General features: G+C 35.5%; 2 protein-coding genes across 4 annotated transcripts; both read left to right on the top strand.

The window, feature by feature from the left end:
• The first annotated feature begins 841 nt into the window (after nt 1–841).
• Nucleotides 842–14,621, top strand: lca5 (lebercilin LCA5). 2 transcript variants are annotated; one of them, XM_077218254.1, is made up of 9 exons: nt 842–1,224; nt 3,011–3,358; nt 5,057–5,592; nt 6,294–6,431; nt 6,541–6,637; nt 7,496–7,629; nt 8,842–8,877; nt 9,684–9,924; nt 11,508–14,621. In XM_077218254.1, exons 1-9 carry the CDS (start codon nt 1,194–1,196, stop codon nt 12,299–12,301), a joined length of 2,355 nt encoding a protein of 784 aa, XP_077074369.1. In that variant the 5' UTR covers nt 842–1,193; the 3' UTR covers nt 12,302–14,621. The 2 variants fall into 2 exon arrangements, with proteins under 2 accessions (XP_077074369.1, XP_077074371.1); XM_077218256.1 differs by having other exon boundaries at nt 877–1,224; nt 7,496–7,623; nt 8,836–8,877.
• Nucleotides 14,622–15,721: 1,100 nt separating this feature from the next.
• Nucleotides 15,722–22,249, top strand: hmgn3 (high mobility group nucleosomal binding domain 3). 2 transcript variants are annotated; one of them, XM_077217932.1, is made up of 6 exons: nt 15,722–15,904; nt 18,063–18,113; nt 18,243–18,272; nt 18,612–18,659; nt 18,960–19,067; nt 21,560–22,249. In XM_077217932.1, exons 1-6 carry the CDS (start codon nt 15,890–15,892, stop codon nt 21,599–21,601), a joined length of 294 nt encoding a protein of 97 aa, XP_077074047.1. In that variant the 5' UTR covers nt 15,722–15,889; the 3' UTR covers nt 21,602–22,249. The 2 variants fall into 2 exon arrangements, with proteins under 2 accessions (XP_077074047.1, XP_077074048.1); XM_077217933.1 differs by lacking the exon at nt 21,560–22,249 and adding an exon at nt 20,767–20,895 and having other exon boundaries at nt 15,734–15,904.
• Nucleotides 22,250–23,751: the final 1,502 nt, after the last annotated feature.

The following is a 23,751-nucleotide window of genomic DNA, read 5'->3' as shown; positions in this document are numbered from 1 at the left end:
CAATATTGTAATTTCATTAGGCTATTATGAGGAAATAGGCCTATAGGAACAGTTATAGCCTATTGTTGCCACCATGTGTTTGCAATGTTGTGGGAAGAAAGGCACACAGACACACACACACACACACACACACACACACACACACACACTATATATATATATATAGTACTGTGCAAAAAGTCTTATAGGCACATTAGTATTTTCACACAAAAAAGGATTTTAAGACAGTTATTTATATATTTTGCTGTAGTGTGTCAGTAGGAAATATTAATGTACATCTCCAAACATTTCTCTTTACATTAATTGAAATAATCCAATGAGATTTTGTAATGCACAAGGAGTCTGACAACAGCCAGTATGCTCCACACTGAGATCTGATCTCACCATCATCAAGTCTTTCTGTGATTACATGAAGAAACAGAAAAAACTGAGACGTCTCCAAGACACCTTAAGAAACCGACATGCAAAGCTACCTGAAAAACTGTGCAAGTGTACCTGGAACAAAAGCTTTTTTTAATTTTTGTTTTGTTTTTGTTTTTATTTGATATTTTAACATTGTGCCTGTTGCAAATAATATATAATATGAAAACGTATATTTTAAATATAAACATATTTTAACTAAAATAATATAATAAATAATAATGTATAGCCTATCATCTAAGTGCAGTCATAACTAATTGCTAACAAGTAAAGTTTTTAATGTTTTATTTTTTTCAGTTATTAATGCCAGTCTGACTCATGACTTGCTATATTATATGTATTTCTGACGAGTTTTGCTACCGACGCCTGAAGCCTGTCTGTCTGTCAGTGTAATATCAGCCGAGCTCAACAAGTGGTGACGGAGTGACATGGGCGCGCACGTTGCCATGGAGAGGCGTCACTATGACACCAGTCCAGTAGCAGAAGGCGAGGCGTGGATTCAGAGATTTCACCAACTCCTTCAGTAAAGCACATATTCCTCTTCAAAAGCCACAATCTCCGCCATAATCGACCTCAGATGACGCTTGATTAAATGACAGACGACCCAACATCCGCATTCGCTCTCTCTTTACCGTCTCGTATAAGGTTTTGCTAATCGTTTGGTGTCGTCTCTCCAGTTTAGTGTTGTGTGTTGTCCTAGTTGCACGATATAATCCAGCTAGCTCGTCATGTGGCTGGCTAGCGAGTTTGCGAGCCGTTAATCGAACCCTGTTATGAAGAAACTGACTGAAAAACAAGAAACTGGTAAGATAAGTACTTTTAAGATAATTTCACGCGCGTTCTTGCAGTGTAGGTTCAGGGTTTGCTATTCCTTTGTCAATGGGAGAACAGTAACAACCAGTTAAGTAAATAAGAAACACCAGCAGCTTCTTCCTTGATACAACGACACACGTTTTAAGATGCAGTCAGACATTGTTTTGTTTTAAATAAAGACATGTTGACCGACTTCCTTTTGTTTATGGACACCTGTAGTTGGACTAATCTGACTTATTTCCCAAGTTATGAATTCATAAAGCTCGTTTGTTATGATATTTGGCAACGGTGCCTAACGTTATACTGTATTCATTACTGTAAGTTTATCTCAATTGAATGCTATATATTTCTGAATTATAGCCTATATATATATATTTATATAATCACTTTATGTTATTTTTTACTCAAGTTTGAGTCAATTTAATAAGAATATCAACCAAACTGAATGACATTTGTTGTTGTGATGGTCACTAAGGCCATTCAAAGTCCAACTGGCCTGTCATGTGCAGGTGCTTTCAGTGCTTGATGCCAGTTTATCACATATGAACAAAACACTGTGTAATGGGCTCCTCGTTGGTCATTTAAAAAGGGGTTTAACGTTAGACTGACTCAATGTATGAATGTCTTATGTGTAAAAACGCTCTCTGCTTGTGTGCTATTGTATCAGTTTTTCATTTGCATAATATTCCTTACCCAGTCAATAATAGGTCTGTGGCAGAATATGACAAAAAATTATCTCAATTACGGATAAATTCAAAAATAATTTATTATGACTTTTTTTGGGCTAAGCTATAATTCAAATTTGCTAGTAGCAAATATGGCTGATATTTGTTTGGTGAAGGTCTTATAAAACTCAAGATTTCCTTTATACAGTTTTTTTTAATGTTCATTATAAATATGTAAGATCAACTTATTTATTTTTTAGCAAAAACTAAGATACTTTTGACACATCTTAATGGATGCCTTAGAAACATTTTACCAAAATAGAGGGAGGTGAAAGGTCAGGCAGTAATTGAATGTGTTTAGCATGCCATTAAGGAGTGAATTATATTATTGGCCGCTTACAAAGGGCATACTCAATCTCCAAGGTGACCGAGACCAGAGAGGATATCAGGATTCTGCAGGTTCAGGGACAGAAAAGGGAGTACTTATCAGTAGCCTTACAAACGGGTCATAAATCTTGCTTATTTTATGAAGCTACAGATCTGCTGTAGCTCATTTTTGTCTTATAACTAGCTCTATTGACTCTTTGTTCTCAGTGACACTTGGTGATTTCTTATTTGTACTCAATTTGAGACCATCATCACAACACAGTTTATGCCATGATTTTGTAAGAAAGTGTCTGGCAACCACATATCTAAGTTCCTTGGTGTTAGAGATTCGCTCGATCATGCCTAAAGTAATGTACCAAATTTTATGGCTGAATACATCATATCTGTTAGTGTCTTGGCTCGCCTGGTTGGACATTGTATCTCTAACCACAGTACTAGTTGAGAATTAATTACACGTTACTGTTGTGAATGAGCAACAAATGTGACGTTGTCTTGATTCAATCTTGAGGAAGCCTCTCAGACAGCTTGAGTGTTTAGTGTCTGGATTTATGTCACGATTCGCTCAAGGCTCACACACAAACTCACAACCTGATTAGCAAACATACCGGGCCTTTTTTTATTTGTGTGTTTGAAGGGATGTGTTCTGTTTATTATTTGTGAGTGAAGCGCATATTCAGTTCAGTCTCAGTCTGATGTTGTCTCGATCATTGTGAACTGTATTGCAGGGGAAGACATGGACTTGCATGCAGAAAATCAGGAATCCGAGCAGAGCCGATTGTCTCACCGAAGTGATGCAAAGATCTCGGAATCCCCTCAACATTCTGGGAAACAGGAGAAATACTGGAAAGACATTGGGAGCTCGGCTGGGGATCATGCGCGAACCAGAACACAAGAGCCGACTGGAGACCCAGACCGCGATCGGTGTTCGGATGGAGATCGCAGCAGTGCCTCTTTCTACTCGGATGATTATGAAAACATCTCGCACTCGGATCGGTCGCTCTCCTCAGCCTCTCCATCTCCACACAGAAAAGGGAGATCTAAGAGAGTGTCCAGCAGCCCCTTACATCGAACAGGTATACACACGCACATAATAGGCAAACACATCCAGTGGAGTCCAAAAGTCTGAAATCCCATTGAAAATCTTGGAAGAGGAAAAAGATATATATAAAAACAAATTCATTATGATGTAAAAAGAAGAAGAAATATTTAAGAGTCTGCACTATTTTTAAGTCCCTGATCAAATAAGTAACTGACCATGTGCATACTAAAAGTATATAATAATTAAAATATAATAATAAATATAAATAAAATGTACTTTGTGCATAAAGTCACATGTTTCATTGAAGCACAATATGCTCATTGAATTGATCCCAAATCATGTTTGGATAATGATTACTGGCAAGGTTTCGTACTTGTGGAGTTCATTTAACTCAAGTACTGTTTATGCAAAACCTTGTTTACCTCTCCTTTGCACACACTTTATTAAAAGCCAGCAACATAATGGAACAAATTCATCAGCATTTCAGAAGATCAAGCACATTAAATTAGTCTGAGGTGTCCTCTTATCCACTAGTTACAGGTGTAACATAATTAACATGATGATCAAGGCCATCAGCATCTAAATCTTGATATCGCATGGCCAGTTTCTTTTGTTTTTCAGTTAATTTTTTTGAGACACTCTGATTGCTGTGAATCATCCTGATCTGAGTGATGGGCAGCAGTGTGATGTTCTCACTCAAAAGATACTCAGTCCTGCAGTCTTATAAATTAACCCTTTCTCACAAAACCTGTTGAGGACATGGCCAGGTCATAATTAACTCTGAAAACAAAAATAAATAATAATTGTTAATCATAGTTAATAATTCTATTTTATAGTTAAATTTAATATGATGCCTATAAACAAGTACAGAATAATAACAAAAAATACTTTAATACAATATATATATATATATAATAGTTTATGAAAAAATACTGTATTACAGTAATGAAAATCATCGAGAAGTATAATCACAAAAATATGTTTACTAAAAAATCCAAATGTGCTTCATTGTCATAAAAATAATGTCATGTTGCAAAATATCCTAAATGGTCCTATAAGAGGTTTCAGTTTCTTTATGCTAAATGTAATTGGTTTTTTTTTTCATTTTGATGGAATATAACCTGGATATTGGGTTAGGGTTAGTGTTAGGGTAACAGACCAAAGCATCTTTTAGGAAATAACTGTTGTGTCCTGCAGTACCAATAACGACCAGCAGACTGCACAAGAGATATTTAGCATCAAGCATCATTTGAATAGAAAATTAATTTATTTGTTTTAACACAATCAATGTCAATGCCAATATATTAATAGGAATGTTGGGTTGTACACTACCATTCAAAAGTATGTGAACATTAAGTTTACTTTTATTCAGCAAGGTTTCATTAAAATGATCCAAAGTCTTAAATAATAAATTAATAAAGATTTTTACTGTCTTTTTTCAAAATAAATGCTGTTCTTTTGAACTTCTTATTCATCAAAGAGTATCAGTATGTATCAGCATCCAAAAAAATATTAAGTAGCACAAACATTTTCAACATTGTTACTTGAGCACCAAATCAGCAGAGTACAATGATTTCTGAAGGTCAAAAATGCAGTAAAATATATTACATTTTTTAATTTATAATTTTTATTATGTTCATGTATGTATCTATTCAGATATATGGTAATAACTGCACATATTTGTGTGTGGGTTTTTTTTAGGCCTTTTTTACTTATGTGTACTTCTTTTCAGGTGTGCATAAAGGTGTGTCACGCCGTCTCCCATCCCATCATCCTCAGCAGCAATCAGGAGGCATCCGATCACAAAGTTTGAGTAAAGACGCTCCATCCAAAGAAGTGGACCCCGTCACCAAGCGCATGCTTTCTGCACGTCTGCTAAAGATCAACGAGTTGAAGAACGCATTGTCTGAGCTGAGGCTGCATGCAGACAAGCTGCAGCGCGAGAACCGTTTACTCCGACAGCTACAGCTGCGGCAAGAGAAAGCTCTGCATCGCTACGATGACACCGAGAGCGAGATCTCGCAGCTGCTGTCTCGTCACAACAACGAGACTCACGTTCTCCGCGAGAGGCTGCGACGCAGTCAGGAGAACCAGCGCACAGCTGAACGCAGCCTCAGGGAATCGGACGTCCAGCTCCAGCGCTGTCGCAGCCAGCTTCAGAAACTGCAGCAACTTGCAGATGACCAGAATCTTGGAGAGAGGGAGGAACTGTCACGGAAACTGATGTACGCTCAAGGCAAATTACAAGAAAGTGAACGCAGAGTAAAGGTAAAAAAAAAACATATACAAGAAATATGTTCATATACATAGATTACAAGAAAGCAACATTGCAGGGCTCAACAATGAGGATGGCTAGCTGTTCCAGTGAAAAGTGTCACTTGTTGGGCTAACGCTATATCTTACATGTTTTGATCATGTAAATGCATTTGTATTCCTTTCAAACTTAAACATCTGGTTGTGAATTCTTCTTGTCAACTTTTTGTCAACTTAGCTTGGTCAAATTATCAACAAAGTAGATGAAAAATTACAAACCAATCAGCTATGTTTATTATTTATGAATTTTCTTGTATAATTATAAAAAATATATTATTATATTTTTTACATTCATATAATGCTAACTGATTTTTACTTTGACAAAACTTTGAGAACATGTTTTTTATATTTCTGTAATAAATAATATTTTTTTATATTATATAATTATTTGAATAGTTGTATAATATTAAAATAAATAAAAAATAATTTTCAAATTTATAATTTAAAAAAATGTACATATAAAATTGCCAATTTTTATGAATTTATAAAAATTTCTAAAAATATTAATATGACTATGATCAAGATTGAATATTGCCCTGGTTTCTAATTTTCCTACAAATAAATTCCTTTTAAGAGTTATGACTGCAATGACTTCATCCTGTAAGGATCACACTGTCAGTATGTGTTTATGTCAATGTTTGTGTGTGTATCATCAGGAATTGGAGAAGAACATGGAGCTGAGTAGTGGGAGCTTTCAAAGGCAGCTAGCTAATGAGAGGAGGAGAACTCACGATGCACAACAGGAAGTTAACGCCCTACAGGAGGAAGTAGAGAAACTCTGCACTAAACTAAAGGTACCAAATACTGTACTTAGAACACCCACAAGCTGTATCCAGCGTTAGATGTTTATTAATTTAATCGCAAACCCATCACACCATGTTCATTTTTTGCATCTTATTTCAGGAGAAAGAAAAGGAGCTGGATACTCGTAATATCTACGCTAACAGGATGCTTAAAACTTCTTCCAGAAAAGAAGTAGAGAATGGCAGCAAACGGAAAGGTAGATCAGCGTTTATTGATAGGCTCATTTAAGTCTAATTACACAACTGTTACTATTCATTACCATTCACCTTCCTCCCTGGACACTTAAAGGGGTGGTTCAGGATTTTGGACATCGGACCTAATTTCCAGTTCAAGTTAGCCTGGGTGTTATTTATCAGTGGAGACAGTTTTCAAAAATTTTCATCCAGTCCTTCCAGTTGCATAGTTCGCCGGTGCTAGGCTAGCGCGTTAGGCTAGGCCAGCGTTAGTACTACTAACGGAGCAAAGTAAAATTCCGCCGCTGCTGAGAAACTAGTTCCTGTAAATGTAATGGGATCATTGAGATGCAAGAGTAGTTTGATTTCTAACATTATTCTCTCAACAGACATTTACATCGATAATCTGGCGTTATAATTTATTTGCTTTTGGTGTACTGTGGAGTGGGTAAAACTGTTTTTAATGGCAGGCTAGCAGATACCGTTGACTCGCACTAGCCTAACACCGGCGAACTATGCAACTGGAAGGACTGGATGAAAATTTTTGAAAACGGTCTCCACTGATAAATAACACCCAGGCTAACTTGGAAATGACGTCTGATGTCCAAAATGCTGAACCACCCCTTTAAACATTCAGTCCATAACTACTACTAGTAGACAAGGACTGACTCCATAACAAACATATTCCTATGGCGATTACTGTAAATTCCCATGGGTTTCAGCTTTGTTTTACAGTGGTTCTATGGATTAGATATGAGAGTGTTTGAAGAGATGTTGTATGGACTGAAGGGCTTTGAATGGAATTGTATTATATATAATGAATGTATGTGTTTGTGCCAGTAATCTATGTATTTTGTAACATGTTTGTGTTTGTGTTGAAGGCTCCAATAACACCAGCACTAAAGCAGTACAGACAGAGGACAGAACGTCCTCATTGGACTTTCCATCGCCACCTCCAGCTCTTACCAACGGAATCCCACCTGACAACCAGGCCGATGACTACATCTCCCTGAAGGCACGTACAGCCTGCTTGATAAAGAACTTATTAGTGACATGTCGCATTTATTAAACATAAGAGATCTCTAGTTCATAAAATTGCATTTAACCGCACAGAGTTTCAGTTTATTATGTGGCATTAATTATCCCAGCGTTCACTATAGCTTTGTTTCAAAATCTAATGAGCTGCCTTGTTGTCTATTGCCTATATAGGTAGCATACAAATCGTCATTGAACTGATTTTTAATGCTCTACTTAGGAAGCAACTCACAAATAGCACAACATTCAGATTTTGATATTAACGGAATAGTTCACCCAAAAAGGAAAATTCTGTCGTCACTTACTCACCCTCAAGTTGTTCCAAACCTGTATGAATTTTTTCTGCTGAACACAAAAGAATATATTTTAAAGAATATGGGTAACCAAACAGTTGATGGACCCCATTGACTTGCATAGTATGGAAAAAAAATACTATGGAAGTCAATGGGGCCCATCAACTGTTTAGTTACGACATTCTTCAAAATATCTTCTTTTGTGTTCAACAGAAGAAAGAAATTCATACAAGTTTAGAACAACTTGAGTAAATGATGGCAAATTCAAATGTTTGGGTGAACTATCCCGTCAATACGTTGCTAAACTAATAGTGTGATACTCTAATAAGCATGAAAATACATCATACACAGATGTTGGGTAAAATAATATATTTTGATATATTTTTAATATATTTTGATTTTCAATTATTATTACAAATGAAATTTTTTTTATTATTTAATGATTACTAAATATTAAAAAAGTATAATTTAAATAATAATTAAATATGTTCAAATGTAATGTCTATTATTGACACGTCTTTCAACTTTTGACTGAAAACTTTTTGGAACAGTTTTGTCATTGTAAGATCATCTGATGCCTTAAAAAGCCGCCGCCTCTGTAGCCAGCTCACTAGATTTTAGAACAGCGTACATAAATGCTGCATATTGACCTAGAAACCTCAACACATTATAAAATGTCTCTAAAATTTGATTCCTCCTGAGGAAAATCTATCATGTTTCCTTCATTTGATACTCTTCGCAGTTATTCTTTTGTTGATGTTTTATTTAGTTTGTGCTTAATTTACACCTTTCTTGTCTCTCTTTCTCGTTCTGTTTTATCAATCTTTTTGTTAGCTTACATACCTGTGAATTTCCATGTTAATCAATCTTTGAAGTAACTTTTAATGATTGACTTTCAGGATCAAAAGCCTGCTGTGAACCACAGAGTAAAAAAGGTTGGCCTTATAAGTCTGTCCTTCTGTATACCAGCATGCAGCACACAATAGAATAGTAGTTCATATGCTGGCTCCCAAAGCAAATCTTCACATCTTTAATTGAGCATTGCATTGCTGCATGAAGTGCTGACCTCTTAACCTCTGCCAAATAGTCTAAATCAACAGAAGAAAACTAGTAACCTGGCTGATTAGTTTTACAGCTTGAGTGTCCGTGATTCTTAGATCATTCTGAATTAAAAATACCAAGAATATTAAGAACACCCCATCTCTGAGAGAATATTTATTATTTTATCTATGGTAGAGATATTTTATACACGTTTGAAGGTCTAGTTAATCCAAAACTGAAAAATTCTGTCATCAATTACTCACCCTCGTGTCATTTAAAATGCATTTTTTTTAAATTTGTAGAACTTCTTTCTTACAGTTAAATTCAATTGTGATCAAGAGCGGTCAAACTCTAAAAATGACAAAAAATAACACCATAAAGCATCATAAAAGTAGATAACATTTTCTGCAATAGCTGCTGTTAATGTATATTCAAATATTTTGTCAGGTTTGACGTTAGTGATGCCATATGTTATTGGTTCTTGTGTCTTTTAACTGATTAAGAAATGCCAACTGAATGCCACATTTAAACATCTTGAGGGTGAGAAAAGGCTGACAATTTTCATTTTGTGCTGACTATCCCTTTTAACACATACATAACATTTCAGTGAGCAAGCCTTACAGAAATTATGAGCTTTGTTTTTTACTCTCTTCTGGTCCTTTTTGTCATCCTTTTTTTTCTCCCTACGATACATCAACAGGATCAACAAGATAAAGAGCAGAGACTAAGAGAAGCAAAGGAATGGAAGATCCAACAGTTTTGGAAAGAAAGGGAGAATGAAAGAGGCATGGAATCTGTGATGGAACAGACAAGGGAGAAAGAGAGAGAAAAAGACACACTGCATGACAGAGAAAGAGAAACGGAGATGCTGAAAGTCAAGGAGAGGCAAGGACTAGATCAACAGCCCAGCTCAAATGAGAAGAACTTAAAGGGAAACAGAGGTAGGAATGTAACCGGTCGTAGATGCCATCTTGGCTCAATTAAAGACATGCATACATACAAAAATTATTAATTATTATAATAATAATTATTATTAGCATAATAATTTGAATAACAAATTTGAATGAAAAATCCATGAGTAAATTAAGTACTGTTAATATAGCTTAAACCAGAAGCTTGATTTAACTAAAGTTTTCAATCATGTACACATGTATAGTATAAATGTTTGTCAAATATTTTAAGTACACTACAGTTCAAAAGTTTTTGTTTTTGAAAATGAAAATTTTGATAGAAGTCTGCTCACCAAGGCTGTGTTTATGTGATAAAACTACTGTAAAAACAATTGTTAAAACTATTTTCTATCTTAGTATATTTTAAAATGTATTGTTTTCCTGTGATGGCATAATTTAGTGCTCAGGGGCCGGTTGCAACAGCTGTGCGTAAGTTACAACTTAGCCTAGTTTTGACGTAAATGGGAACTAAGTAACAACTTACGAACTACTAAATATTTTTACGTTGCACCATTAAACTTAGTTTAAACGTAACTCTACGTTCCAGCTAAATATTTACGGTAGCCTCTGATCCGGAGTAATGGTTGGAATAAAATATCAGACAGACTGAACTGCATCAATAAGCTCTTCTTTTACCTGACAGACTTCAATTCTTGAGACATATATGATAATGCTGACATTTACACTCGCTTACATTTTAAGAGAGAGAAATTATGTGAAAAGATAACTTTTTTAGCGGCTCTTTAACACTTACCCGTCCTAAACAGCGCCGCAGTGTTCGTCGGTCCATGTTGTGCATGTCAAATATCAGTCATAATCCATAAACGTACTAATATCTTATGATTTTTGTATCAATATTTATTTATTATGCTTATTTCATTTCAAATACAGTTTCTGAATGTTGTTTACATATAAAAACACTTAAGTTATGTTCAAGTATCGTATTTAAAGGAAACTTATTTTTACCGTTAGTAACGTGAGGTAAAAATTGTTAGAATGAAGGATAAACTGAAATTCACGGCAATTCAACACAACTTCTGCTCACGTATTTGAAGGCTGCTACTGGTTCATCGAGGCTAAGTTAAACGCCATAATATGCGACTACGCATTACTTTACGAAGAGCTTACCACCTACTAGCTACGTTCTTCCTCACGAACAAATGGTGCAACGGAATATAGTACAGAGTTAGTTACAAACTAGCTAGTAGTTACTAAGCCTCTAGTGTGGACTTTACGTTCCAATTTAAGAAAGAACTTACGAACGGCTGGTGCAACCCTACCCAGGAAACATTTCTTAATTTGTATCAATGTTGAAAATCGTTGTACTGCTTAATTTTTTATTATTATTAATTATTATGGAAACCATGATACGTTTTTCAGGATTCTTTGATTAATAGAAAAGTCAAAAGAACAGGATTTATTTAAAATATAATTTTTATAACAATGTGAAACTCTGTAGTCACTTTTAATCTATTTAATGCATCTTTGCTGAATAAGATTTTTACGTAGTGTAATTGTTGAAATGCATGTTTGCAACTTTTAAGCGATCAATCATTCAGTTTCTTATAAAATAGGCCTGGACAGAGAGGAAGAAGATTGGAGGAATGGCCTGTCTATATCTCCAAAGGAGGAAGAGAGCAGAAAGCAGCGTGAACTGGAAGAGTTACAACATAAAGCGAGAAATCTGGAGATCCAGGCCAATCAAGAAGAGTGTGCCGAAGAGGAACGCCAGCGTAAAGAGCAGCTATTGCTTAAGCTGCATGAGATCGACTTGCAGACTCAGGGTCAAGACTCAGACTTCTTCTCTGACGACACGGGAAGTGTCCGCTCTCCTCTACGGTTGTCAGAGAAACGTAACCACAACGGTATTTTTAAATTCACAGAGCCAGAGGAGAACGCAAACACATTTGGGAGTGGGAGAAGAGGAGGTGGTCACAGAGCACAAGGACCTAGTGTGGATCTTGATCTTTCTTTTGGCAGCTATGCCCCTTCTTTTGGTAAATCGGCCCCCCGTACAGGTTTGGGCACACGAAACACAAATCAGTCACCTCGAGAAGCGGATGAAGGGCTGAATCTGAGTGGCCTGGTAAAAGAGAGGAAGTCCAACCTCATGCAGCAGCTTTTTGGGGCCACAGCCACTCCACCTCCTTCAGATCCATCTAGCAAGATGGAGATTCTAAACCCCCCTCTTACAACCCAGTTCCCAACAGGACCAGTGAATGGACGGAGGAGGGACTCAGACACACCAAATGGACTAAACATCAGTTCTCTCCCCAACAATAGAAGCACTCTACAAGTTTCTGAGAGTCGACCCACAGTCAGGGCCATTACATCATTTGATGATGACATAGAGGAAGTCACACTCTGAATAGGGCACTTTTATAGTCAATATGAAGGAATCAGTTTTTTGAAAGCAGAAGGAGAGAATCCAAAACACCTCTGATATTTGGTTTTGTGCTCCCTTATGAAGTAATCTCTGATTAAACAATTCTTAGTTTGCCAACATGCCTCTTTTTCAACACTTCCGGCAAAATCATAGAGGAAGACTTTCTCAATTACACTATTTTCATGGTTAGGTATACAAAGGGACATAAATTAACACTCGCTATGCACCAAATGTGGAAAAAAAAACAGTTGGCCGGTAACTCTTTTAAGGAAACACAGCGTAATAGACGGTTAAAGTCAAACTGTTAGAATGATAATCTGACACTCCCTGATGTAATAAGTGTGCGTGATTCAAATCAAGAACATACGACCTGTCTTGGAGGGAAAACATCCGTTTGTGACTTGCACATTTTCTAAAAACGACTTCTACCTTAAATTTATGTTGATCAAGGACGCCAAAAGGTTTTAAGGCATTTTTATTCACCACTTATGTGGAATATATCTAATTTTAAGCCAACAAAAGAAAAATATGATCAGCAAGATCACAATGTGTTTCAGTTTTTTGACTGGAAAAAATATATCAGGAATGTTAGTTAATAAAAATAAGTCATTAAACAGTTTCATATCGGAAAAGTAATATTTATAGACGATAAATCCTCACAATGCACCATTGTTTCATATGGGAGACCAGGTCATTTTGGACTCTACCTCTTGCATAGGGAAAACTCCCTTGCATACCACATGGAAAGTAGCTATAGTTAATGTTGTATTCAGATTTTCTTACTAAACAAGAGTGTGATAAGTAGAGATAGAGGGTGAGGTGCATTAGCCGATAGTCTTGTGTGAGATTCAGTTTACTGAATGTGTTTGTTTTAAAGGAAAAGGCTCTGTACTTTCAGTACTGGTATGACTGTGACAGAGCTTTGTCCTCAGAGAGCCACGCTGTGGCTTGGCTGACTCAGGTCTGGGCTGTGTCTTCTCTGAACCAGTCCTCCCACACAGCACTTTTTAGTCTCTCCCCCTTCACCTCACTTTAGATAAATGTGCATGTCTATTATGCGACTAATGATAGTGTCTGGTTTATAAGATATAGTTACATTTATAGATTAAACGATGCGCCAAATAATCAAATGATCTCTATACAGAGCACCCCAAAAATATGGACAATTAAAAATATCTGAATTTCAGTGCATTAGATAACAAAATATCTAGTCAAGTGACATCTAACTAACTGGTCCCAATGTGAACAAATCAAACTTTTAAAGCTTTTTTTTTTTTTCTAAAATGGGTTCTTGAAAATTGTACTTGTGATACCAGATAAATGTAATTTGGTTTGATATTTTGTTATTTTACACAGTGATACTTATATTTCTATGTGTGGTATAAGTGAACATATTTTTTGAGGGGGCCACTGTATGTTTTTGTTATTTTGTGCACAGAATGATCCTTGTTACTTTATCCATTTCATAACTAGAACACTCAGACATAATTGGACTTTCACTAGAATGTGCAGTGACTTTATTTGCCTGCTTTACACATAATGAGATTTTATTTTTTTATATATATGAATAAGTATAGGTTATGTATACTTGGCCATTTTGGATGTTTCGTAAAGCCCAGGCTCATCAATGTAAAACCACACTTTGGTCATTATCTGTTAGATTTTGTCAGGTGGTTGTTTAAATTTTTTTTTGTGTAATTAGCAGATATGTTTTACTAGCTCTATAAAAATTTTAGTGATTTGGTTTTTATTTATAAAGCATTTCAGGGTTCATTTCAGTCTCAATTACTGATAAATCTATTGTGAAATACTAGAAACAATACTTGATATGGTTGCTTATTTTGACTTTTTAATGAGGAATGTCACAATTTATAAGTGGACGGATATGAAACATAAACAGAAATCAAATATTTAACTATGTTTTAATTACAAAAGATGTTTTCACATTTATTTATTTTTTAAAGAACAAACTCTGGCACCCACCTGAACACATCGATCAGGTTGAAAAGTATCTAGTACTCACTTTCCATTTAAAAATTAGTTTTGGTGTTCTGTCACATAATTCTCACTGCAACTCGACTGAAATCTATGATTGACATACATTTTTTGCACTGCAACATCTTACCGTAGCACAAAAATGGTTCATTGTGAACATTTTTATTATTCTATAATATTCCAATGGCCTGAGGTGGATTTTGTGGCTTTGTTTTATTTGTCTGTCTCTGTAATCAGACTTTGTATTGTATGGCTGAATTTGAAATAGTGCATCCTCAATGATTATTCAAATACAGTTTTTATGGTTTATGCGTCTTTGTTACATCTTTTCACAAGCTTTTGAAAGAGCGATGTCAGAAACATCATACACACTGGAATTTGCAAGACCATTAGTCAGCACATGACATTGTGTATAGAGGGATCTCCAGACTCAGATCCATGCGTGGCCTAGAAATGTATGCTTGACACATGAACAATCTCTATCATTAACAGGAAATATCTGATTGTCTTCTCTTGAGTGCAGCAAGCTTCCAGAGATACATGTGTGTTGTGAAGCATGGTAGAATGTTAACAATTGTGAACTTACTATAGAATGTCATCCATTGTAAGGTTGTGGCAGAGATGTGGCCATTGTGAGGTCATTGTGGAGGGATGCTATTGTGAGCTTGTGGGCAAATGGTTCTATGCAGTTAACCTTGAAATCACATGAGGGTCACAGGTGAATCGGTTATATCAATAATTAATCTGTTATAGGTTTATAGCGTGCATCCGATGAAGCCTGTCAAGAAAATGGAAAATGTCTAGGTCACATTTAGTATCATGAAGGTGGTTTTTGATTTCGGGGTGAAATGTGACCTGGTCTGCAACCTTTCTGTGAGATTTGTTTGTACCTCATAATGCACTTTAGGTTGTAATGTTCCAGATTCGCGTTTCTTATCCAGTCATGCTTATTTAACTGGTGTAATCCTGCTGTAGATGTATTCATAAATAAAATAATAAATAATGAAGTAAGTAAATTTGATTTTACTGGAATTAAGTAAATGTTATTCTGTTATTCGCTACGTTTTTCAGTTATTTTGTAAATTAATGGACACCATTTTTCTTTTTCAGTGTAGGCTTACATTTTATTTTGAGGCCTCGCATACGTTTCCCATAAACCCGAGCGTGTGGTGTCAAGCGTGGATTGGTTTGTCGTCACTTATCCCCCTCTTACGCGGACCTGTAAACCCATCCAATACAAATCGTTCTAATTTGCATACAGAGAGCGCGTAACCAATAAGGTTGACAGGCTGAAGAGCTTTCCTCAATTCAAACCAATATCTGAGGGCGTTATATTAACATATTTGCTTCGTAGACCAATCGCTTTGAGGAATGGCGGTTAAGTGTGGAGCGAACTGACCAATGGACAAAGACGAGGGTAGAGTCTGAGGTCTGCATAATATTAACATGTTATTACCAGAGGTGTTTTAGATATTGATCCTGTATTCGGTGGTAGTTAAACTCATTCCCCCATCTCACAGGTCCATACCTGCTTTTCTAATTCAATAAAGACAGGTGACAAGAAATTTTGAAAAAATGCCCAAGAGGAAGGTAAGTCAGTTTATAATTACAATTTCCTAACATATCCTTGATTTTCCCTCTTTTTTTTTTAAGAAATAACGGCTCGCGTTTTAACTATGAGAACGTACACAACGTCGAGCAGGTAAAACGAGGTTCGAGTTTTTAAAGCGTTCTATCCTAATCCGCGAGTTGGATTATGGAATCCTGCAAAAGCAATGGAACGTTCGATCATCTTTGCATTCGATCCTCGTCACTTGCTGATTTCCTCCATGATAGTTGGCGGTTTAATAACCCGATGTCTCTTTCGCAGTGAATTTGCCACTCCGTGCGCACTTGTACTGAATGTCACTTTGCGGTGATGCTTCAGTCGCCCTCGGTTAGACTCGAAAACTAGAGCTCTGCTCGAATGCGTCTCATACTCGCTAACCTCCATTTTAAGATGTTCGTTTTTTTATTAGCTCACTTTCGTCGATCGATAGAGGTCCCCCCATTATTTTTGCATAGCCATGTTTGAACCGACAGGCTCTTCCTCCACCCCCATTGCGGAGCGGCAGACCCGTATGTAACAAAGCGCTCTGTCAGTCACTCTCAACTCTTTCTCTCATTTTTAGAGGCGATTATGACGAGAGACAAAATATAACAGTGCTAAACTGTGGACTTCGTAGGATAAAACGACAAAATAAAAATAGCACAAATATAACAGCACGTTTGCACGTCAAATGATGCTCTATCGACAATGATCCAAAGTCCACCGAGCTTCTCTATCCCACATCAGCGGGGGGGCGTCGTCTAATGACTAACAATGTGGGGGTTTACAACCCCCCACACACAAGTTTGTGGTAATCAGAAATTTAAAAAAATTATTTAAATTATGACAGTCGTGTTGTATCAGCCAGATATGTTCATGATGGAGGCAATGAAGCGGGAGTTTCTCTAGGGGGAGTGTCTCTCTTCAATTAGTGAGGCTAAACAATGGACACTTTCCAAGAATAGGTTCCAAAACTTCTCAAAGCAAAAAAGTAATAATAAAACTAATACATTAAATGCTGCTTTTTCAACAAGTGGTCAGTGTTAATGAAATGAGGTGCCTGTTTTTCAGAAAATGTTCAACCACAGAATGACATATTTATATTTAGCTTATACTATTATTAGTTTAAAAACAGGATTCGTGTGATTTTTGTGATTTATAAACGTTAAATAAACAAAATAGAAAGTTGAAATTTATTCAAATGAAGTAAAAAAGGTTTAATTTTTTTTTAAATTAATCTGTTAAGCAACACTGATTGAGTAATGAGTGAACTTGACAATTGCCGCAAACACTACAAATTTGTGTAAAAATTGAATGATATTTAAATGTTTTTCTGCCGTGCTATAAATGTTACCTTTTGGGTGTCAGTTTTTCGTGTTTTGCAAGATTATGTGTTGCAGTATTACAGCTAAAAATTAGAACATAAATAAATAGTGTTTCTGGTCAAAATAATAAGCTCACAATGAATTGAATATCAACAGGTTATGTCAAAACAACATTGTATGATTGTAATTGTTGGATACAGAGAAAGTCTAGACCTCGGGAGTCAAGCTACTTTGTTAAATAATGGTTCCAACATATCTAATAGTTCTCACAGCAATAACACATGAAAGGTGTGTATCTATTTTTTTTAAAGAATTAAATAAAATACCAATATCTTGAAAGTGCTAGACATAACATTATTTTTAAAAGTCAAAAACTTTTCAGGCTTTCCCATTTGCATAGATTGAGTATTCTATAAAATGCATTATACACAGATCTATATTGGCATCCAGTTTATTAGAGTGTGTAGATGTGGCATATTAAATTGTGCCCAGAGAACAAGTAAACAAGAAGTCAAAGTACCAGAGATAAATTAGTTTATACACCATAGGCCTGTGTATCTGATTATAATGAAGTCTGACAAGCAAAAGCTACTTATGGTGAACATTGTGATTGAACTGAGATGAATTAGCTGCTCTTTGCAAAGTGTCACTCTATCAGTAAAAGATAACCTGTTGGCATCTTAATAGTTATAATAATGTTCTCAAAGTACTTTGTCTCAGAAATATATTTTTTAAAATCGTATTCAATCTGTAACTGTCACACACAATAAAAAATGTATTTATGTGAAGAAATGTCCGTATGTAAAAATTTTGCATGTTCGTTGTGTCTATGCAGTCACCCGAGGGAGCGGAGGCCAAAGATGCCACCAAAGTTACTAAGCATGAGGTAATTCAAATGTATTTATTTTTCAAATGTGAAAATGCTAACAGCATAGTTGTAAAAATCATATTTTATGTACATTTGGCTTGATTGACAGTCCAAATACCATCAAAATAATGTTTTTCCGTCTTACAGCCCACTCGGAGGTCAGAGCGTCTTTCCTCAGTAAGTGTTTTTGCTCTCTTTCCATATGCCCAGATGTCATTTTTATTATTATAAGGGTCAGTAAGCACTAGAAACCAGTCTTGGGAACGGGTTTGTCATAAACATATAGTGCTGTCACATGCCCTATGGGTATCCTGAACTACAAACACATGGATTAGTATTATTACATTGTATTATCCACTTAGACAGTTTAGATTGGTTTAGTTTAATTGAAATTGTTCTTAAACTTCTATATTATTGTGTCAGAAAATAATTTACCACTCATTGTGGCCTTTGCGTTGTCTGTTATGGCACTGTTTTTTAACTACCTTCATACTTTTGTCTTTTTTCAACCCTCAGAAACCAGTTCCTAAACCTGAACCAAAGGCCAAAAAACCAGCTGCCAAGGTAACAGCTCTCTCTTTCTCACTATCCATCTCTATCTTTGTGGCATTTTACATTTTTAACAAGTTTTTGCATGTGCTTTGCATTGCAGGTAATTTCTTTCCTCCATATATGAAAGTATTTTGCGCATTAGGTGGAGTTTGTGTATTGTATAGACAGTATTAACTTTTTTTAAAGCCGATTTTGTAGCATTTTTGCAGTAGTGTTTTGGTGGTGTGATCTTGCCGGTGTGTTTTGGAACATTTAAAATTGGTGTGGTACACAACTATTTAATTTGTTGTTCCATTTGTGTTCTATGCACAGAAGCCATCCAATGACAAAGCGGTAAAAGAGAAGAAGGGTGGAGCCAAAGGAAAGAAAGAGGAAAAAGAATCTGCACCCACTGCAAATGGGGAGACCAAGCCAGAGGAGGTGGGCTAACTTTTTGTTGTTTGCTAATGCCATTGTCTAGCATTTTCAGTAGTTCTCTACGTGGTCTTAATAGAGGAAAAAATATGAGATCGCTCATTGAAGAGCAAAAATGAAGTATAATCATAATGATATTTTACCCCTAAAAACCTATGTATATATAAACTACTGTTCAAATGTTTGGGGTTGGTAAGATTTTTCAATGTTTTTTAAAGGAATAGTTCACCCAAAAAATTACATTTTGTCATTATTTACTCACCGTGACCCTCATGTTTTTCCAAACCTGTGTGAGTTTCTTTCTTCTGTTGAACACAAAAGAAGATATTTGAAGAATATTGATAACCAGACAGTTGACGGTAGCCATTGACTTCCATAGTATTTTTTTTTCCTACTATAAAAGTCAGTGGCTACCATCAACTGTTTGATTGCCAACGCTCTTTAAAATATTGTCGTTTGTGTTCAACAGAAGAAAGAAACTTGTACAGGTTTGGAGCAACATGAGGGTGAGTAAGTGATGACAAAATGTTTATTTTGGGGTGAACTATGCTCACCAAGGGTGCATTTGATCAAACAATATTGTGAAATATTACAATTTTAAATAAATATTTTTATTTTAATGTATTGCAAAAAGTAATTTATTCCTGTGATGCAATGCTGAACTTTCAGCATCATTACTCCAGTCTTTAGTGTCACATGATCATCCAGAAATCATTCTTATAAGCTGATTTGATGCTCAGAAAATTCTTATTATTATTAATGTTGAAAACAGTTGTGCTACTAAATATTTTTGTAAAAATTGTAATACTTTTTTTCAAGATTCTTTGATGAATATAAAGTTCTAAAGAACAGCATTCGTTTTTCTTTTGTAACATTTTAAATGTCTTTACTGTCACTTTTTAGAGGTCTTTTACTAATTTAATGCATCCTTTCTGAATAAAAGTATTAATTAAACAAAATTCTTGCTGACCCCAAAATTTGAATAGTAGTGTATATGTCTACTTTTTATTTTTATACATTGGTCATTTATTATTGCATAACGCACATCAAGTTGCTAAACTGAGCTCAGGCCTTGGAAAAGGTACATTTTGCATGCATTTTGTCACGAGAGCTGTCTCCCCTTCCTCAAAACCCTCTGAGATTACTCAAATTGCCCTCCAGGACACGAAAATGTTTTTCTTAGAACATTTGTGTTAACAAGAATGAAAGAGCAGACATGTGAGGTGGCAAAGAATGACCTAGATACAGACATGTTGTGGTGTATTTAGATGGTTTGTTCTAAAATGACTGGGTGTGAATTGGTGGCATTATGTAAAGTTTAGAAGGGCTGACGGTAACAACAGGTATAATACTGCTTTAAAAAATAATTCAACTTAAGGATAATATTCTTTGTTGTTTTTAAATGTTGTTCTACTGTAAACCAGCTTACACTCTTATAATCTTAATCGTGAATCTTAGATCATTAGATAATGGCCGATTTCGTTGGATAGTCACGATCAGTGTATCTCCATCTTAATATAATTTGTATAACTTGCTTTTCCAAACCTCTTGTGACAAAATGATTAGGGAAACATGACAATTTATTGTTCAGTGCTCTGTAGTAACATGGATTACTTTATACTGACCAATATCTAATGGTCTTCCTGTATCCCTTCCCATGGCTTCTCAAACACTTGCATGTGCTCACACACACACACACACACAGATCTGTGTCTCACGCTCATCTGTCAGTGTGTCATCATGGAGAAGTTCCGCCCCCTCCTTCCTGTCCATCCGAGGGCAGAGCGAGAGTGTTAGAGTAAAGGGTACGAGAGTTTGAAGAGTGCAGTGTGTTTGTGTGCTCGTCACTGTACAGTCTAGGTTTATGTGTCTCTTTGTTAGACTATACAAAAAAAATAATTAATAACATTGTTAATGATTGTAAACCAAGGTTAACAGAATGTTCAGTACATATGACATAATTTTGATATTATGAATCGCATCTGAAAGATTTTGAAGTGTTATTTCAGAGCCACTATCTTCATCAGACGGTACAAAAAAATGTTTTGCTAAAATAATCACTGATTTCAACCAGGTTTTCTGAATATTCATGGGTCAGATAAACACATTGATCAGTATATCAACATTAGGTTGGGATTGAAGAATACACAATAAAAATACACACCTAACCTTGAAATTAATTCATTCAAATTTAAATTGAGTTCCTTTGAGACGTAAATATAAGGATATAAATGTGCTTTGCTATCTGTTTTTTCCTGATATATATCATTAAGGATGTTAAGTTTAATAAATCATCATGATTTCCATTTTGAGGTAAATTGGTCATCATCTGTGTGTGGGCTTACTCGTACTAACCGAGTGGTTTTGGTTTTGTCTGTCGGACTTCTCATAACATAATCTTACAGTTTTGAAAAACGAAATAAATCATATCAATACTCTGTCCTCTACATTTAAGAAGTAATTCACTTTTTTCTTTTGTGCTTTTTTTCCCTGTATAGGAAACTGAGACGGCCGATACCGAGGCCGAGGAGAAAGAGTGATTGAAGTTGTTTTCTGGAATAACAAAGAACATTTTTTATTCCTATTGAGTATTTTGTAAAATGCAAACTTTTTTTAGACTTATCGTACTAGATTTCCTTAGCTAAAAGTCGAGTCACACTCCCCGCTGAAGCACCGTACCTGTCTCCTTCTCTTTCATCTGACTGAAGGATAGATTCATTTCAAGGAAAAGCAACAATTATTCTTGAATATTTCACCAGCAGCTCGCCTGCCAAATTCAGCCACTTCCGGTTCATCTTTTGCCACCAGAGTGCATAGCCTTAGCTCCATGTATTTGGTTACTAAGGTCTTTGGTGTGTATTTTCTTTGAGTCTTGTTATTTAATTTGTTGAATATCTTAAAAAGGGGGGGGAGTAAATAGGGACAAGAGATTTGAGTTGTAACCTTTCGATTTTTTTTTATCTCCTTTGTAGCATTTTAAGATTTAAGTGAGTTCTTTTAAAATTGCTGAATTAAACATGACCCTTAACAGTGGCAGATATCCATAGCAATAAACAAGTGGTGCTTTGTGCTAGAAGGTTAGGAAAACTCTACAATAATTGAATCTCTTACAAATGTATAAGTCCACAAAACTGGTTTGAGATACTCTCTGTAAAATGTTTTCAAATAAAAGATGAATAAACGGTCAATAGGCTATTGTGTGCTTGTTACTGGTTGTTTTTTTAATGCTCCACAAGTACTGGGTTGTCTTTATTCTCACAGATACAAAAGTTCAAAACAGCCTTAAAGGGATAGTTCACCCAAAAAATTTAATTCTGTCATCATTTACTCACCTTCAAGTTGTTCCAAACCGGTATGAATTTCTTTGTACTGCTGAACACAAAAGAAGATATTTTGAAGAATGTCGGAAGCCAAACAGTTGATGGACCCCATTGACTTCCATTTTTCTCTCTATACTATGGAAGTCAATGGGGTCCATCAACTATTTGGTTGCCCATATTCTTCACAATATCTTTTGTGTTCAACAGAAGAAAGAAACTCATACAGGTTTGGAACAGCTTGAGGGTGAGTAAATGGTGACAGAATTTTCATTTGTGGGTGAACTTTCCCTTTAAGGCCAGTTCACACCAAGAACGATAACTGTATCAGCGTCCACACCAGCGGACGATATCATTCTGTTTATTCTAAGCGTACACTGCAGTTATGACATCTAGCATTTAAAATGTTCAAGCTCTTAAAAGTTGTATGGATTCTGATTGGCCAACACAATCTCATGAAAGTGTGTATCTATACCACGAATGTAATTTCTCGTGCCAATTATACGTCAAAAATGGTTTAGCGTGCATATGCTACGCACTGAAAACCCCTTGGGTTGGATTAGGGTGGGGAGTGCGTGCGTATTACAAGCCATAAAGTGCGTATCATATGCAGGCGAAAACTGCGTAGCATATGCACGTAAAAACTCGTTTCGGCGTATACAGTAAATGGCACGAGAAATAACATTCGTTGTATAGATACGCACTTTCATGAGATCGGGCTCAGTTGTGGTGTGGACTCTGCTATTTTATATTTAGAATGATTTTTAGAACTATATCGTTAGCGTTATAGTTATCGTCCTTGGTGTGAACGGGCCTTTAGGGTTGGTATTCATTTGAACCCACTATGATACACATGATAATACTGAAATGCTATATATATATATATATATATATATATATATATATATATATATATATATATATATATATATAGCTCACACTAAAGTTTTGGGGGAAGAATATACATGTATATTAAATAAAATAATATGTCAGAAAATAAAATATTGGTACAACAATGAAAAATGGTCAAAAACCAGTACCAATGTGTCTTTCATAAACTGATATAATTCTACATTTGAATTTAGAATTTAATGAAACCTTATAATTTATTCTTTAATATAAAGGCATAGCTCCCCCTTAGTTGGATTTCCTGTGTATTAATTAAATCATAATTGTGTTATTAATGCATAAACACAATAAAATAATTTCAGTAACATAACTGATGCCACTATCTATTTAAAAAGAAAAATAGGGAAATGCAGAATTGTCATCCATCTATTGCCATCCATTGTGGTTAATGTTTCCTCAATTTATTGTAAAACTATATTTGATAAACAACTTCTAGATGCTTTAAAACTCCAGATGTAAAATAA

This window comes from Siphateles boraxobius, unplaced genomic scaffold (genome assembly GCF_051911475.1).
Source record: "Siphateles boraxobius isolate OS27281-9 unplaced genomic scaffold, OSU_SipBor_1 77, whole genome shotgun sequence".
NCBI classification, from domain to species: Eukaryota; Metazoa; Chordata; class Actinopteri; order Cypriniformes; family Leuciscidae; genus Siphateles; species Siphateles boraxobius.
The sequence above is the reverse complement of the archived record's forward strand: the minus strand, read 5'-3'. Positions and strand labels throughout refer to the sequence as shown.

Coding starts and splice junctions, on each gene's coding strand:
- lca5 (XM_077218254.1), top strand. CDS start 1,194: ATGAAGAAACTGACTGAAAAACAAGAAACTG. Junction 6,638..7,495: donor GAATGGCAGCAAACGGAAAG/GTAGATCAGCGT, acceptor TTTGTGTTGAAG/GCTCCAATAACACCAGCACT. Junction 7,630..8,841: donor ATGACTACATCTCCCTGAAG/GCACGTACAGCC, acceptor ATTGACTTTCAG/GATCAAAAGCCTGCTGTGAA.
- hmgn3 (XM_077217933.1), top strand. Junction 18,273..18,611: donor GGTCAGAGCGTCTTTCCTCA/GTAAGTGTTTTT, acceptor TTCAACCCTCAG/AAACCAGTTCCTAAACCTGA. Junction 19,068..20,766: donor GGGAGACCAAGCCAGAGGAG/GTGGGCTAACTT, acceptor ACACACACACAG/ATCTGTGTCTCACGCTCATC.